The following is an 18,026-nucleotide window of genomic DNA, read 5'->3' as shown; positions in this document are numbered from 1 at the left end:
ATTCTCCCTATAGTTTAAGCAGCGCCGAAATGCCAAACCTTCAGTCACTACATTTGAACGGGTGAAGATTACATCGTTTTGCAAAGCACGGTTGATACTTGGAGCGTGGCCTTTCATATGTGACGTCACAAGAGAGGGCTGTACTTCGGTTATCCAGAATACGTTGACAATGTTCGCTGTTCACAACTACGCTGCAGTGTTAACAAAGTGTCAAAGCTAAACCAGAAAACACGCATCTCTACGAAGTGAATCATGACGAGTGGGCGAAGCTGTGGGTATATCGTATGGGTGAATAACCGTACATTACCCGAGCGTTGCCCCAAATAATGTAAACTGAGTGACATAAAGTGACATAAAGTAACATAAAGTAACATGAAGAGTCTACTACAAAGCTAGGTCATAAGGTCCATAATGTCTAAGTTGAAGTCGCCGACTAGTATAAAGGGTTTGTGCTTGCAAGTGTTTTATATTGTTCTGTCATAATTGTTATTGATATTAGTCCATTGTTAAACCTTATGTTTCGATTTTACACGGTGCTGTGTAAGCACGGACGCCAAACGGATGGACGTGTGCTTCGCCCCTAAAAGCTAAACCAAAAATGCGCGCACGCCCTGTCGCGTTTATTCAAAACGCGTGAAGATTGCGTGCATCTACTCCGACGGTGGACCAGTGCTTAGATTTTCTCCGTGGCATGTCACGAATTGCCGTCCGTTAGATGATCTGTTGTACTATTTCTTACTGTACAGCTGTTTGCCAACTCTGTGGAGGACGAGGAGCGCGATCAGGAATTGTTTCGTTTCGGACAGTCCCGCAGTATATAGCGCATGTGCTGGACAAGTGACGCATCCAGCACACCTGAGACGAGGGTTTAGACGACTTGAAGGGTACATAGGGTTCGGTATCACTGTCTCTCTCTCCTGAGGGGTGAGATCGACCAGAGGTAAAGCTGCCAGCCATGCCGGACTGAAGGCGCGTTTCCGCCGAAGCGCCGTGCATGGTCGGGATTCAGCGGTTCCATCGGAAGTAGGTGTTCGGCATCCTGCATGTCCTGGCGCTTCCACACCAACGCAGCTCGTGCAGCGGCGGGCAGGGAGCGGCGCCTTTGGACGGATAGCGCAGGATCCGCCGATGGCGCCGCGACTGGCCCAGGCCGCACGTCTGGCTGCAAGCCGACCACGCCGACCATCCTGACACTTGGCACGAGCCTGCACAGCACCGCATAACGAACTTACATAAACTGGGATCGGATCCCCACCCCACAAATAAATTTCTGGTTAAGCCCCTGAATTGAGGAGGACATAAGTTTCGTTCAATTTCGTTCATATACATCCTTAACTTTTTGACCGTTGTAACTGAGCGAGCAGTTGGCACAGGGGAGGATGAAAGACAGCGAAAACAGAGACAAATTGTTACGTCGCGGGGTTTGTGTGGAGTTCCGCGGGAAGAACCACACCTCTCGGCTGCTGGGTACGAACTGCTTTATTTTTGCAAAACAATGCCTGTTCACGAAGGCGCGATCCGTGCGCTCCGTCCTTCTTGAAGGGGAAAAAGTAACCCAATATCCCTTTCGCTCTGGCCGCGCGGCTGAGTGACCGGAAGCCGGTGTTTGCAAGTCCCGGAGCGGCAGTACGTCGCTTGTAGAACATCACAACAATGATGGCAGGAAAGCGGAGGAAGGTACAACGTAAGCATTAGGAAGAAAGTAGAGGCTGAGGAGACGTAGTGGAGGATGAAAGACGACATAGCAAAGAAAGCGCGAAGAGGGAGCGCCGCCGCGCTATAGAGAACGTGAGCCACGCGTTCACGCTTTCTTTCTGTGAGCAACGGCAGTGGAAATGCTTCGTCTGCGCCGCTGCTGCTAAACAAGCTGCCCGACCAGAGGCTGCAGCGCCAGAGTCAAGAGGTTCGCGTCGCCGAAGCCGACGCTAAACGCCGCTGCCGAGAGCACCCTGCCGTTCGCGTATCGCGAATTCCAAACACATAAACAGCTGCGCTCTAATTTCGCATTTTAGGGAATGGTAAGCGTGCGTGAATTTTATTACTTTTTTTTTGCAGGGTGGTCGAGTGAGCCACCCTGGTAGGCATTCCTCGCCCCCGTTTTACCGAAGCCCCCCCCCCCCCCCCCCCCCCCCCAATTGGTCGAGTCCGAACGAAAAGAAGGCTTCGCAATGGATGCAAGAATGAAAATCAACCAATGACCTGCTTCTCACAACGGTCTGCCTTCGGTCCCCAGCTTTCCATTGGTATAGGTGGGAAGTAAATTGTTCTTGGAAGGCAACATCGGGGGTCCTCGGCCGCCATTATAATAAAAAACTTACATGGCCATAACCCGGACCGACAACTGGCCAGAACGTACGTGTGATTAGATCCTGGTCGAAATGAAAATACCGTGAATTATAGTGTCAGATTCAGGCATCCTTTCTCGATCTGACTAGGATTTATATTTTCAAATCGCGTTTAAAAGTAACAAAAAACCCGTATGTCGCGCAGCCTAGCGGAAAAGCTTTGAAGCTGGATTATGGAGTCGTTCAATTTGCTGTACGTAGCCTGATGTTTTCATGTGCACCATAATTAGTGCTCAAAATTAGAATACGCATATTATTTCCATCCCCGCTGTATTCCGTGCTGCTTACGGGGTAAAAAAAAAAAAAGTAGCACGCTGAGAAGCGGCGCTGCCTTCGCGGCAGAGCCGCTGCGCATTTGCGCGGAGTGGACGCATGCGCAGCAAACCGTCGCGCTCGAAACACGAACCGCTCTCGCGCTCACCTCCCACTGTTTGCAGCATGTGTTACGTGTATACGACTTCATATTTCGCCGCAGATCGAAAAATTTGATTATAAATGTTGCACGGCGTTTTCCGCGTTTCCATTCCGTGATTATGCACTCTGACCGGTAAGCTTTCCGTTGCGCTAAAGAAGGAGAAGGTTACAAGTTTATTAAAAAGAAATTTCAGGAGTTTGGAGCTGGCTGCTTGTCTGCGGTGACCTCTTGCGCCCAGGCAATGACTGCTTTTTTGAAGTTTTTCGTCGGGCGACCGTATTAAGGCCTCCCATGTCGTTTGACATGGGAGACCTGACATGAACTCGTGAGGGGGAGACAGAAAATTAGGTGGGTAGATGAGATTAAGAAGTTTGTAGGTATAACGTGGCAGCAGAAAGCACAGGACCGGGTTGAGTGGCGGAACACGGGAGAGGCCTTTGCCCTGCAGTGGGCGTAGACAGGCTGATGATGATGATTATTATTATTATGATGATGATGATGTCGTTTCTGTAGGAGCTCGAAGAAGCTCTTTGGGTGGAGGAAGGCCCTCGCATTCCCAGAGGATGTGACTTTGGTTTGCTGAGGCATGTTCTCTGCATATTGAGTCAACCTCTCCTCCTGTGAAGATCGCTAAGCAATGAGGAGTGGTATGGGTGGGAGGATAGTGGCCTGCGTTGCTGTGTGGTATGGGGCATAATCTCCTGTCATATTTGTACACATATTCATAAGTTCGTTGTAGGAGGACACTACCTCTCCTATCGGGGGGTCCGGTTCCCAGGAAAGCGCGACCCGGTTTGCTAACCCTTGGGCCACTTTATACGGTTCCTCGTTACCGGGGTTTCCCGAGTGAGCGGTGACCCAGACCAGGTTGATTTTGGTTCTGTCGTTCTGATTGAAATTCTTAGGACCTTGACTCTATTTAGTCCCACACTTCCCCTCATAACAGCCCTTTATAGAATGACGGGACAGGTCCGTCTAAGTAAATGTATGGGACTGATTTGGCGCCCCCTCAGATGTTTATTCCCCACCTGCGCACTCCTTGTAGGCGGGGTTGACCCGACCCGCACACCGACTCTTTTCGACGTGCTAGCGCGTTTACGTTAACCAGGCCTCCGGACTTCGGTCCAGCCAACCAACCCTGCCCGGCTTTATCGGGTTCGTGTAAATATAGCCACAGTGAAATAGCTACATACAGCATTTCCGGAGAGCTGCATGTACCTCGAGGAGAGCGACTTCGATTGGAACACTGCGTTTGCGTTCAAGGAGGAAGAATACAATTAATCTCTAGGACGTTTGCATATCTCTGGCTTCCTTAATGGCAAATATACTTCCGACTGCATCGAAACTTTGAAAGAAACAATAACTAGCCACGTGCCGCCGTGTACGTTGTATATATCGAACCGACGTGACTACCAAGAGCTGTGGTTGCACTGACATGTAACACCCGCTCATAATGCCTGCCTGCTGTCAATTACCAGCTGCGGCTCTGATAACCATCTGGAGGCACGACATGTGCACGTAGGTTACTAACTTACTATACCCGTTGGTATCTACCAATTTTTGTCCGGGTGCATAACACGCAGTTTCAAAGCTGCGCGGTGTGCTGCGGTTGCCGCAGACTGCTTGCGCATCGCGTCATTTTTCCGGCGGCTCTTGTAAAGTCCCTCTGCAGTAAAGAAGAAACAAAAAGCAAGGACCGACCATCTGGCAAGGGGCATGGACCAAAGGGCCAAACTAAACTGTATAGGTAAACGGCGGTTACCATCTTTCTCTTTTCAGTTCTCGGAACTTGGTTGGCATTCTGTTCAGGTATACAGACACGACACACAAAACGTCTCGGCTATAGCGTTCAGCCTTGTAATGAACAAAAACCAGAAAAAGGCAGCCTGAAATGTTTGTCTTAAGGCTTGGCAGCTTGCCCGCAGACGACTTCGCAGTCAGCAGACTGTTTGACAGGGAGTGCCGTCCGTGACGCGTTCTGGGTCGCACACAAGTAGCTTCAATTTGTCCATTTGACGGGATCGTGCTGACCCCGTGTTGTTTTTTTGTTTTTCGTCGCTCACCGGAAATATGACTGTGGTCACGACGAAGCCACCGGCTTGTGACGAAAGACGCCTCATAAAGACGAAATTGAGCAGGAACCGGAGATGGCCGAGCTCGCGGTGCTGGCTTTTGTACGTGCCGCTTCTGGCGGTTGATTGGCGTGGAAAACACGCGCGTATTCTCGTCGAGGCTGCAAACAAAACTGTTTGCGCCGGGCAACCTGGTTCGAGAACAGACGGCCTGACCTGCTGCAGAAGAAGGCGAACTCTTATATATTTTGTCTCATGCGGTTTACGAGAAGGCATGCGGACATTCGCGGGCACTCGGAATATGCTGCGATCCTTACCTGCTGTCGGTGGCTTAGGATTATCACCCGATCGAGCCATCGACAGCAGGTAAGGAACGCAGTATCTTCCGGGTATACAGCTCTGACCTTTCTATGCTGGTGAAGGCAAGGTTGCGAGTTTGATTCCTTGCCGCCGTGGCCGCATTGCGACGGGGATGGAATGCGAGAAAAAGCTCGTTGCAAATTAAAGCACCCAATTAAGTGGTCAACGCAAGGGGGTTCTGATAAACGCAATTTAGCCTTACAAAAAAAAAAAGAAATTGCGCCCTAGGTAACTGTAAATCGTCAGATAAACTGCCGAAGTTGTCTAGATTTAATGGTGCAGAACTCTAGCTACTATAGCCGTTTTATAAGCTTAGTTTTGTTTTCTTGGCTCGGAAGTGAACATGGCGGCATTTCCAAAAAGGTTCACCGCGGAAGAGCATAGGACCATAATTAGGTTCCATTTCTCCAAGGCAAAGGTGCGAATTTAGATCCACGATGCATATCACAAACTTGAGGCGACAGTGCCCCTTCATTCTTCGTTCTGTTGCCAACTATAAAAGTAGCCATTTTGTTGTTGAAAATCAGATATCCAGTGGAAGACTTGTTTCTGTCTCTTCCTGCAAATGTGAATGCTATCCATGACATGCCCTGAGAGGAGCCAAGATGACCGCTGATCGGCTGAAAGCATTGCGATGCGCAGAAGTATGGGTTCGGGTACCACCTGCCGCAAAATGTTTTATCGTCCACTTTAACTACCCTAACAAATAAAACAATTGATCTTATGTCTTTGTTTTAATTGTCTTTTGACTTCATCTGATTGTGACTAACAGGATCGAGCCCCAGTTTCCCTTCTCTTTGATAAATTGCGGAAACATCACGGGAGGGAGTTGGTGATCTTATCCACGACGTCTTAGAAATGAGAAAGTTTGTAACAGAGGCTGAGCGCACGGCGTTATACCTACCGTTTTCCGACGGTGGTTTGCTCGTGGTACTGCTGGGTTCCGCGGAAGGTGCAGTGCTGGGCATTACGACGTCCGATGCCGTCGGCTCCGCGGTCACCCATTCACCGTGCGGCTGGTCGGCCGAGGCGTCCCCGTGCGAGGCGTACTCGTGCAGTTTGCGGAACTGGAACACGCCGATGCGAGGCAGCTTCTCGAGGTGCGCGTAGTGGAACGCGGCTCCCGGGTGGCTCGGCGAGCGGGCCGTAATGCGTGTGACGTTCTCAGGCGGCTGGGAGGGCCAGCGCGGTGCTGTGAATGTCAGACCCCGGTCGGTGCCGGCGTCTAGTAGCTGCGCGTCGACATGCAACAAATCGCGCCAGCGGCCGCCCTCGCACAGCTCGATTCCGTCGACGCCCACGAACCAGTCCGGGCTGGGAACTAGACGCGACATGGCCGTCACCTGAGGGAAGATATGAGGGAGCACCGTCAGATAACGGTTACTGCACGATGGGTCCTCACGAAACGTTAGACCTGAACAATTTTTACTGTTTAATAATAAAAGAAAGGAGTAGGGTACGGATTTGGGCTGGTTGGTGCATGACTTCACGTAGAAAACAGCGCTACGAGACGGGACATCACGTAGAAAACAGCGCTACGAGACGGGACAAAGAAAGGGCACAAACACGGCGCTGTCCTTTGTCCCGTCTCGTAGCGCTGTTTTCTACGTGAAAAAAAAAAGAAAGGAAATGAGTTCTGTATCTTAATCTAATTATTGGTTTCCATCAGCTGCCTGTGTCTGCTTTATGCTAAATTCTTTCATTCTTTCCTTTATGTGACTTAGCATACATTACCTGAAATGTTACTCCAGAAAACAGCGGAGGTTATAGCAATGACACATTGGGAACGCTTTGGGGTAAGGGAAGGTGCCCGAAGCCCGGACCCCCGTAGTCGGTGCCTTTTATAAAGGCGCTTTACGTAGGTGTATTAATTATGCTGTGATGAATGGCTCCAAGCTATCGAAATCGCTCAATAAATTTAACTACAGCGTTTTGCCAAGCTCCATGTATTCACGATCGATCACTCGTGAGGATGTTTTCACTTTTTTGACGGTGTGATGCTCAGCGAAATGCCCTGACTATAGCAACTAAGCGATTCATAGATATCGACGATATCCATCTATATATCTGTAGGATAGCTGTCTATACGGGCGTCAACTCTGTGCTCAGCCATTTGCATATACTCCCAGAAAGGCGACACAAAGAAGAATATGAGTCGAAAAAGTATACATTCCACAAGCGAAAGGTAATGCTATTTTATTTGCCTTAATTTATCACCCTCCGAGAAACCGATTATGGCGATAACCAGGCGCAGCAGCCTCACTGCCTAAAGGCAAAAAGTATAGAGTATACACCATTGATTTCTCATAAGACGAAATCAAACGTGACTTAGCGCGGGCTTCACGCGGATGTGCCCCTGTATCTGCGCATGGTCTTAGGCAGCACCGAAACATTGTTTTCGGAGCGATAGTTAATTAATGAAATTGTTGAATTTAACTTTTCGGAAGCGCACTGTTAGTTATGGGGGCTGCTGTATAATGGAAAGCTCTTAAATTAATTTTGAACGTCTGGGGCTCTTTATCGTGCACTCAAAGCAGCCGTTGCCGAAAGGTGATGCCCAGACCACAGCAACGCTTCTGTCTCGATCAAAACGCAACTGATTTCGTGGGGTACGCGAGATTCAGGCAAACATATCCTGCTCGTGAAAAAGTGCGTACGAGAGCGCCGCCAAGGCGTACTGACCTTGGAGTGGCGTGCATCGGCGAAGAAGGCGGCGCTGGATGCTCCGCTGCCCTTGGCGATGGCCGGCCCATGAAAAACATCCAGCACGCCGCCGAAACCCTGCACCAGCTGGCTGCTCAGCCGGCCCACGTGCCCGTGTTCGGCAAACTGGCGCAAGCCCTCGCCAGCCAAACGGCCCTCGCGCCAAACGTGCACGCTGGCGTTGTGGCTCACGCCTACAGCGACCAACCGAACTTCAGTGTCATTCTGGAAACATTTATACGGGAGCGACTGCTCGTGCAGTACTCAACTACAATTTTTAGAGAACCAATGAATAACCTAGGGCGAGGCAGGAGATACCGTGGAAAGAGTCGAAACGTGCACGGCCATGCTCGACGCACGAGCGTTTGAACTAGCCACTGCGGTGGGTAAACTCTCGAATATGGGGTTGAGAATTGGCAAATAGTACTCTCACAAGGCGATATAGCACTCTCCAAGTAGTATCCGTATACTCCAAGTACACTACATATAGGAACTGCGCAGTATCTGTGTAAAATAGCTCTCGCGCTCGCATGAAGCGTTTGAAGGTACGCCGTGTATAAGAGCCCTTTGATTTTACAAAGGACTTTGCCCACACGTAATGTTTAAAAGATGCATCGTTCCCTTCCTCCCCTCCCGTTGCTTTTTTTTTTTCTTTCATTTTGGTCAGGTGCAATGTGTGGCATTTGACGGGGCAGCGCGGTGCTTCCACGTACTGACATGAAGACGCGCAATTTGAAGCGGCACGCCGGCTTCTCGGCTATAAGCCTCCGCGCATCACGTTTCAGTGGTAGGAATGCACACTGCATGCGTGCACGTGTCAGCTATAAGTGTCGCTATTCAGCAGTTGTGTTATTCCACGCCTTTCCATCTTTCTTTCCCTTTCCCCTCCCCTTAGCGCAGGGTAGCAAACCGGATGCTACAATACTGGTTGACCTCCCGCCTTTCTCTCATTTTATTATCTCTCTCTCTCTACGCCGATCCTTCGGTCCTTGTAAACTTCTCCGAACTTTTACAAGGAAAAACGCTTGCGCCGGTATTGCTTAACTGCAACTTTATATCTTTGTATCTGTTGAGAGGACTGTTGAGAGGACGTCAGTTGAGAGGGCTGTTTACCTGGAAGACGTGTGCATTGGCCAGCGTCTTGATTTTAGCGTCTCTTAAAAAAATAAAAGAACGCCTTTTCGCTCACCTCAAGGAATATAGACTTAGCCAGCGAGGAGGCCCAACTCTTTCAAAAGACGAACTCGCCACTCCCGTGACATGACACGGGAGTGGCGAGACGTTATGCGGACGGCAAGAGTCGCACGTCGACATACGGCGAAAGGGCTTGTCATATGTCATTTGCTTGAGTAGGTACAGCATTTCGGGCAATTAAAGTGGCCTTGCTTCAACTAATTAAGAAACGTGCTAAGCGCTCACCAAACCGCGTAACCGGCCGTAACCGGCCGTGTAAAATACACGGCAGGATTGCCGTGTATTTTAGCCTCGCAAAAAAGGTGCTCTCGGAAACGATGGAAGAAACAAGACTTACTAACTATATAGACCGGATTTTAGGCAAATGCCTATTTTGCTCCTTGTGTTCCTATCGCACCATTTTGATATATGAGCATGAATTAGAGGCTAAGGAGGGCTTCTATATTGTTCTTATAGTGCCTATAAATGCCTATTTTTGGCGTTCGTATTTGACTATAAGTGCCTATAAATGCCTATTTTCAAAACTGGCGCCTATATGAACACTATTTAACGTCAAGTTTCGCTTTCCGGTGCAGTTTGAGCCTGTTATTCATGTTACCGCGCAACATTGACTGTTTGGAACTCTATGCTGTTCAACCTAGTCGTCTAGTTCAACCAACTCCCGGAAACAACCGCTAGCATGCAGTGAAATGGGACGCACGGGCGAACATATGCCGCTGCGCTGACATGGCGCGAGCGGTTGGCGTATGCGAAATTGCGGAGAGCTGTCAGGGGAGAGTGAAGAGAAAAATAAAAACGAAAAATGTGATGTGCACGCGGCTTTTGTTCAGTTTGTAACTTACTTTTTAACCCTTTACCGAAGACGAGCTGAGCTCGCTTACGAAGGTTGTACCGCTCCTACGGAAGACTAGCTGGGCTCGTCCACGGTGAAAGCAGCGTTTGCAGGCAGCGAAATTAAGCTACCCTGATTCATCCTGCCGAGTTCTCTCTGGCTTAAAAACATGGTGGATTCTTGTAACCGCCATTACAAAATGGCGTCCTCCTCTGGGTCGCGCGTGCCGGCAGAAGCTTTTTTTTTCAGGAAAAAAGGAAAAGAAAAAGAAAACGCTTGATCGCCGAGGTTTTGTGGAATGAATGATTTCAGTTCTCCTGCGAGTAAACAGTGACTGCACAGAGCAGCATATATTTTTCGAAGTCATCGGATTCGGACGAAGATCGCGTCCCAACGTTTCGGCAGTAGACGCCGATAGGTGTAAACAAACCACCAACGACGCATGCAAAGCTTCTTTTCAGGGGCTTGTCCCTGGGCATTATTTTTTAAATTTCAGGGACATTTTCTGCATAGAAGACAGGAGAGGTTAGGGCACTTTTCGTGGTGTAGTACAGTGAAGCCATCCCCTGCATATTTTCAAAAAAATTATTTTGCTTGTCTCTTGCGAATAAAGCGCATTTAAATGGTTTTTTAGTTGTTTCAAGACAAGTATAACGGAATCAGCTAAGAAAAAAATCCGTATTTTTGTATCGTTTTTGGCCAAAAAAACACGATAGGGAAAGGGTTAAGGTGTTCAACACCAGGGTAGAAACTGGTTCTACGCGATTCGACCCAGCCTGTAGGAAGAATTTCTTCAGGTCTTTTTAGCGACCTGGATGTCTGCTCCTGCTCCACCATTGCCGAAAAGAAAGGCGCATAGTTGTATGTTGATTCGACAGTGGACACTAGACTCAGCACGCTACAGAATAAGCGGAGCTTCTGTGTTCTGCAAAGCGTGCGTGACAAAGGACAATTGAACTGCTACGTTCAAATTTGGTGCCTGTCTGCAACATAAAACATAACATTTCTTGTTTTCCTGTCGTAAATAGAAGTCGCGCACGTCTTCCTTTGAAATGATTTGCATTTGTGTAGAAATTTATTGTGCCTATATTTACGACTTTGGTGGCCTGAAACGTTGTTTTTCCTGCCTATTTTTGGCGCTTAAAACGCGTTTTTTTAATGTCTAAAAATCCGGCCTATACTTATAACTAAGTACCGTCTTCAATTGCCGAAGTTTAGTGCACTCAATTTGGTGGCCCTGCGTTGAACTCGCGGAGGTAATTGCGCTAACATATTCGTGCTCTGCGACGTATATTCCACTTAATCGAAGTCGTATTGTGTATCACACAAAAAAAAAAGAGCCTGGCAAATGGGAAATGTGCGTGCGTAACTTATTCCGATGTGTCTGAACATCCTCGCATAACAAAACCTAAAGTCCGCTGCGAAATTCTGTGCGATTATTTTCCCACATCGCAGCAGTTCAAAACATGTTGCCCTCACACGTGCATGGCCTCGTGCTCTTTGTATGGCAAATTTCTAATAGTTCTCTCCTTTTTAAGTATACCGGCTATATTTGCTTTTGCTACTTCTGTTAGAGCTTATGCCATCGTACTTGCAGGGACAATGAAGATATACCTAACAGTGTGCATGACGTATTGCTTGCGACTAACAACAGCCGAGTCAATAAAGAAATACATAGGACACTAAAGAGAAGAACGGTTTTTCTCGTATTAGTAAATTACCCTTTCACAATGCCAAAACCTTGCCGTGAGAAGACGCTTGGTAATCGGGGAAACGCGCAAGAAGAAAATGTAGCTGGTGACGCCACCTTGAAGTTCCCGCACCAGCAGCCGTGACGTCACAGGTTTTGACGGCGCCTACTAGAGCCTGTATAGGTCTTAATCAGCAAATATGAAGTAAATTGTCATGTAAGGGGGCCAGAGACTTTACGCAACAAGTTTCATGAAGTTTTGCTGAGCCAATGCGGCCAAAATACGAAAAACACTATGAAACCTCTGATATCACACTGACATTCTATGTGCGGTTATCTCGGCGCCAAATTTAAAAATGGCACTTTAACCTTCAGTTTTTCTTCTGTGAATGACGGTGAAATTAGCGACAGCTTTAAAGAATAATTTTTCATTTTAAACTTATTCATCGTTTCCCTTTAGTGTCCCTTCAGGTCTTTTAAAAACGCTTCCCCGAAAGAGAACAAAAAATTGGAAAGAGAAGTAGCCATGAACCCTGTAATACGGCGTTGCTGCCCTCGGCGTTTCAAAAGTACCGAAAATCAGAGATTTGCTTTAGAACCGACCGCCGTATATGCAGGTACGCATAAGGTCTTTCAGCACAAGAAGGATCACCTTTTTTTGGACTGTTGCACAGGAGCACAAAAGCTGACGTCACAGCCTCGGCAGTGCATTTTTGGTTGAGTCACGCATATTAACAACATCCCGAAGAGGTTATGGCGGTGCGCAGAGAGCCTTCGTTGACAAGGTGCATATGTCGCATGTTGCTCAAGATACAGGCTCATGCGGAGCTTAACCACACACAGAACCTGAACTGCATGCATCGCAGTGAAGCTGTTTTTTTTTCTTAAATTTAACGATCCATGCGGCACACTCCTGGATTTTGTAAGGTCGACTTCCTAATCACTCCGCATAGGCTCGCGCATTTCAGTTAATCAGTCTAAGTAGCGAGAAAAGAAGTGAGATATATTACAGTAAACTCGATGGAGTGCAAGAACTTTTTATGCACGTACGTAGGACACCTATAGAACGACGAGTTTTAGTTATATACGATTTATGTATCTTTATTGTTATATGCAAAATTTATTGGACTTTCAAAGCTTATCAGCAGCATGCTAGCATCATCGACGTCCGCTTGGCGAACACGGCACCGGCCTAGTAAAACCGACACGTGTTTTCTTTATAGCTATGGGGTATATTGGCTCATTTCGTGCGAAGCTTGTTCCTTCGCACACGATGTGCATTGCCAGCGCGGTCCAGTTATGCCTTCCCTGCGGGGGCCGTTAGCTCGTCTACCGATGCGAATGACCGCTGTGTGACATGCGCTATACTCATGCAATGTCCATACGCACCGAAGAGCTGCGACCACTGGGCAGGTGGCCGCCACTGCGGGTACTGCTTGGGGAAACGACTGGCAGTCCAGGCAGTGGCCAGAGTGACCCGGTATTGGGCAAGGCCCCGGCACGCCTCGTGGCACGGCGGCCAGAACAGAAGCAGCAGGAGAGCGAACCGCAGCGAAGGAGGTGCGCGACGTTGCGCCATGACCACTCTTGTCAAGTCTGACTTCGGCGGCCGACAGCGTCCCTTTTATAAATACACGCGGGCGGCGCTTCCTAGCGGCAGCGCACCTTCTATAGTACGCGGACGTGCGCGCGCCATCGGGCCCGATGCCGACGGACGCCTCGGAGCCACTCTTCCTTAGTTGTGTCCGGAGGTGGGAGGGGGGGGGGGCCTCCCCTGGAATTTCAGATAATATTTTTCGATGCAGTAGCAATAAACAGCTTGATTAGCACATTCAGGTCCAGCATATCGGTGTGAAACGGCCTTCAGGACTGCCAGCCAGCTTTGCACGTTACACACTATTGACTAATCTTGCCGGTCATTTCACGGCAGTGAAAGAAAAGCTACCTGCGCTGGATGAGCAACCCCCCCCCCCCCCCCCGCTACAGATGCACCCCCCTGCAAAATGTTCTGCGGACGCCCTTGGTTGTGTGACAGTTGTTATTATTTTATTATCATTTAACATTACGGGGCATCGTTTAAAAGACATGTACACCATTGAGGACAACAGCAAGTTCTCATAGCTTCTCTTCATTATTTGTAGAACTGCAGTGGGCTTGGAAAAGAGAATAGAACATACACAGACACGCAGGAATATTATACAGGGCGTGACAGTAATGGACGGCTTGTAAGGAAGAGTTAAATTACGTGAGCGCTACTGTACGCGTAACAGTGCTTGCATTCATCACAGTTTTACGGTATACTCATTTCTTTTGAAGGGTCCGTGGGACACATTTCGAAGTCATCAAATTTTAACCTGTTGTCTCATAAATCTCCTGCCGCAAATGATATTCGAATCCGTCAAGTATACGCGGATTTATCGCACAAAACGAGCGAGCTCCTTCCGACGCCACGAGCGCTCAAGCGGCAAAGGGGGTGTCAAGCCGCCGGAACAATATCCTGTTGGCCACGTGGCACCGCACCGGCGGGCGAGTGGGTTAGAGCGTCCGCCTCCTATGTGGGAAGTACTGGGTTCGATTGCTAGTGCCAGGGGCGTAGTCAGAAATTTTTTTTCCTGGGAAGGGGAGGGGGTCCGATCCCTCTGTGTTTATATATATATATAATGTAAAAATTTCGGAGGCAGGAGGGGGTGGACGCCCCCCTGGCTACGGCACTGGTTCCCACCGGTTTTTCTAGTGGAGAGGGAAGGTACCCCGGCCTTGCGCTCGGTTTCGTGGGCACTCATCTCTCCAGAAGGTGGCTTCTCCTTTCCTCTAACTTCTTTCCCTCCCCTACCTTTACCCTCCCCCCAACGACGCTGACCAGAAATATGTGTTTGTTTTATCCTAATAGTAATATCTGGGGTTTAACGTGCCAAAACAACGACATGATTATGAGGTACTCCGTAATGGAGGTCTCCGGAAATGTTGACCATCTGGTGTTTTTAAAGACGATAGTCTTTCTTGGGGAAGTTAAACGCAGAAATTTTGGTCTGTCTGTCTTTCTGTCTGTCACACGATTAGCCACCCGGCAGTAGTTGAAGCACTTGCTGAACGCCCAGCCATCTTGAACTGGTAGCTGCGTTCATACTTGCGAACATTGTCGATCAAAAAGCAAGTATCGCATATCTGAGGCGCAACATCAATACGTAAGTATTAGGTGGTGTGTTCCTTTACTAGAAAATACATAGATACGTGATTCTAAATACCTTATAGTGTTTCTTAGGCGGCGCTGAAACGGCGCAGAAACGGCATTTGCAGTGTAGCACGCAGACACGCGGCCAATTTTTTCACTGATATCGCACAATCCACGGACCTCTAGCATTTCGCCTCCGTCGAAATGAGACCGCTGCGGCCGGTATCGAACCCGTGACTTTCGGTTCAGCAACCGAGCACCGTAACCACTGTACCACCGAGGCGGACTTGTCTTATCCTCAAACCACTACTATATAGCACTCAAACGAGCGCGACCCTAGTGATATGCTCCAGTTACTGTACAGGCTCGTTGTTCGATTTCGGGTAAAACCCGATTTTACCCGATTATTACACCCCGAACATGTTTCAGGAGAATCGGGTCAGACCCGATTTCTTCCCGAATTCCAAAACTACGTAACAACATTTTTTTATCTCTCTATTTTTTAACGTTGCTAGGCATAGGCGTGCGCAGGGGGGGGGGGGGGGGCAAGGGGGCGAGAAGGGGGGGCGCAAAGTCAGCCCTATACATTGTAGGGGGGGGGGCGAGAAGAGGGGCGCAAAGGCAGTCGCATACATTGACTAATAGGGAGGGGAGCGCTGCGACGAACCTTCGCCCCCCCCTGAAGGGGAACCCTGCGCACGCTTATGTTGCTAGGAGTTTGCGGTGCACACGCGCAAGCTATACCCTGCCTCAGGAGAACGAAATTATAAACCCTGTTCATTTCACAAGCTGCGTCCAGCACTGTGGGTATACGCAGCTCGTGAAACACCCTAAAGAGCACGGCTACATATTTGCTGTCATTATTACTTATTAATTTTCATAAATCCATTACTTGGAACAATTGTGCATTTAACACACACACACACACACACACACACACACACACACACACACACACACACACACACACACACACACACACACACACACACACACACACACACACACACACCACACACACCACACACACACAAAAAAAAAAAAAACCGATTTCTCCCTGGTTATCAGCTATAAAAATAGCACCCGATGTTTACCCGCCGAGATAAAAAAAAATACAAGCCGAAAACGAACAACACTACGGTATACATGAAAGAAGGGAATTCTGAGGGCTCGTTTCTTTGTTTGATACCACCTTAATGAAGACCATATCTGTTGGCTTTCACTACGGCGTACAGTAACTCTAACTCCAGGGACAATACGTGGCGCCGGCACGTCGTGGCACCCCGTGGGCGCCTGCTGCACAGTTGATGACTGCGTTGTGTCGAGGCGAGAGCAAGAGATTTCCGGCTGTTTCTGAGACGAAATCGTAAAACTCCTGCTGCGGGCACAATGCAATAATATTTAACCCACATGCTCACAGGAGCCTTGACTATTCAGTGTTGCAGGGCCCTCTAAAGAAACAAGATTTGGGCAAGCTTGTGTGTGCGTGCGTGTGTGAGTGTGTGTGTGTGGGGGGGGGGGGGGGGCGCCGAAAGTTGAATGAATTGAAACTGCGGGAGCACAAAATTCCACTTCTTTATATTGAAGGAAAAATACACGCATTTCAATGGAAGTAAGAAACGGTGTGGTCCGACTGTAATGAATAAATCTTTGGACCTCGTGATAACATTTTATGTCATAAGAAATGCTGGTGCACGTACAAAAGCAGTCTTGTTGACATATATACAGTTAAAGCTCGACCTAACGAAACCCGATTTTACGAAGTTCCCGATCTAACGAAGAAATTTTCGTTCCCCGCAAATACCCATAGGGTTCAGTGTTGTCATCAACCCAAATTAACGAACTTATCGGGCCACCCAACCCGATCTAACGAAGTTTTTCCTGATGTAACTGAGTGAAAAAGCGGTGATTTCTTTATAATTTTGACCGAGACGGGTTTTTCTCCGAGTGTGCGCTCTAACGCCATCGCACTAAAGCATCTAGGGGCCCTAGTTACGGCCCTAGGTTTACTTTGACGAGGCTGCGCGTCGCGCCTGTGCACGGAACAACGGACTCTGCAGTCGATAACGCTCTTACGTACCGAATGGTGCTAGAGGCGGCGGCGGTTGCTTTGGCTATTTGATGGTCTATGCTACAGATAGCACTGATCATCATCGGTCCTCCTCGCATCTTTCTCGCTCGACCTGCTTGCACAATCACTGCAAGCGTTCGTTGGTAGTCTGTCATAGCTTCAGATGACCGTCTAACCACCATGCATCGCCCGGGCCCCGGAGTGTCTGGGCCGCCCTCGCGAACTTTTCAGACGCGCAGGTGTGGGTTGCCGGCAAAAACAATGCCATTGCAGCCTTTGGGTGTCGCTGTGTTACAATTTTAGATTTCGAAGGACCGAAAGATCCGTTTCTCGATTTTACGAGATTCCCGATTTAACGAAATAATTTGAGCGCGGTCATCACTTCGTTAAATCGAGTTTCAACTGTATACGTAAGTCAAGGACACCCCCCCCCTTATCACCTGAGGGGGGGGGGGCGGGGCGCATAGTCTGCCCCATACCTTTACTGAGTCGGACCTGCCCCCTAATTGTTTAAAGAGTAGGGTTTTATGGCCACGCAGTTTTTTGACAATAATGGCGGCCGGTCGATGGACCATGATGTTGCATTCCAATAGCTGTTTACTTCCATCTTACTCCCGGAAAGCCAAGGACCAAAGGCAGACCATTGTGCGAAGCACGGTATCACTTCGTTTTCATTCATTTTTTTCATCCATTGCTAAGCACATTGTCTTTTGGACTTGACCAACGGGGGGGGGGGGGGGTTGCGCTGAAATTAAACTGATCGGGAACCCTGCGCACGCCTATGTATGTATATGCGCGAATGTGTGTGTGTTTTGCAACGAGCGCGCATTGGCACATAAAGTGATTTGTTTCGTCAACTAACGCATTCATCAACGAATATACACGTTTCAGTGTTGAAAAAACACGTCGCTTAAATTGCTGCACTTATGACAAAAGCTCTCCAGTGCACGGGCATGTCTACCAAATCCAGCTTTTGTCACATATGTGTCCGCATCTGCGACAACAAAATAATGCAGTTTGTCGGACTCGCATATAAAAGAAAGATATCATATGGTTATGCGTCACGTGCTAATGTTAGGCCTCGTACTTTTTTATGTCACAAAATATGCAAATGTAGCAAATCTGAGCCAGTTTACCACAACGCAAGATCAGGCAACCGGACGATCGATGCC

General features: G+C 48.6%; 1 protein-coding gene across 1 annotated transcript; it reads right to left on the bottom strand.

Moving 5' to 3' along the window:
• Window positions 1-909: 909 nt before the first annotated feature.
• On the bottom strand, window positions 910-13,190 carry LOC119383025 (spondin-2). The gene is made up of 4 exons (XM_049413018.1): window positions 13,001-13,190; window positions 7,875-8,089; window positions 6,097-6,535; window positions 910-1,205 (listed from the first exon to the last, which is right to left on the bottom strand). Exons 1-4 carry the CDS (start codon window positions 13,188-13,190, stop codon window positions 1,006-1,008), a joined length of 1,044 nt encoding a protein of 347 aa, XP_049268975.1. The 3' UTR covers window positions 910-1,005.
• Between the last annotated feature and the right edge of the window lie 4,836 nt (window positions 13,191-18,026).

This window comes from Rhipicephalus sanguineus, chromosome 1, assembly GCF_013339695.2.
Source record: "Rhipicephalus sanguineus isolate Rsan-2018 chromosome 1, BIME_Rsan_1.4, whole genome shotgun sequence".
In the NCBI taxonomy this organism is placed as follows: domain Eukaryota; kingdom Metazoa; phylum Arthropoda; class Arachnida; order Ixodida; family Ixodidae; genus Rhipicephalus; species Rhipicephalus sanguineus.
This window is presented reverse-complemented; position numbering and strand designations above follow the sequence as displayed.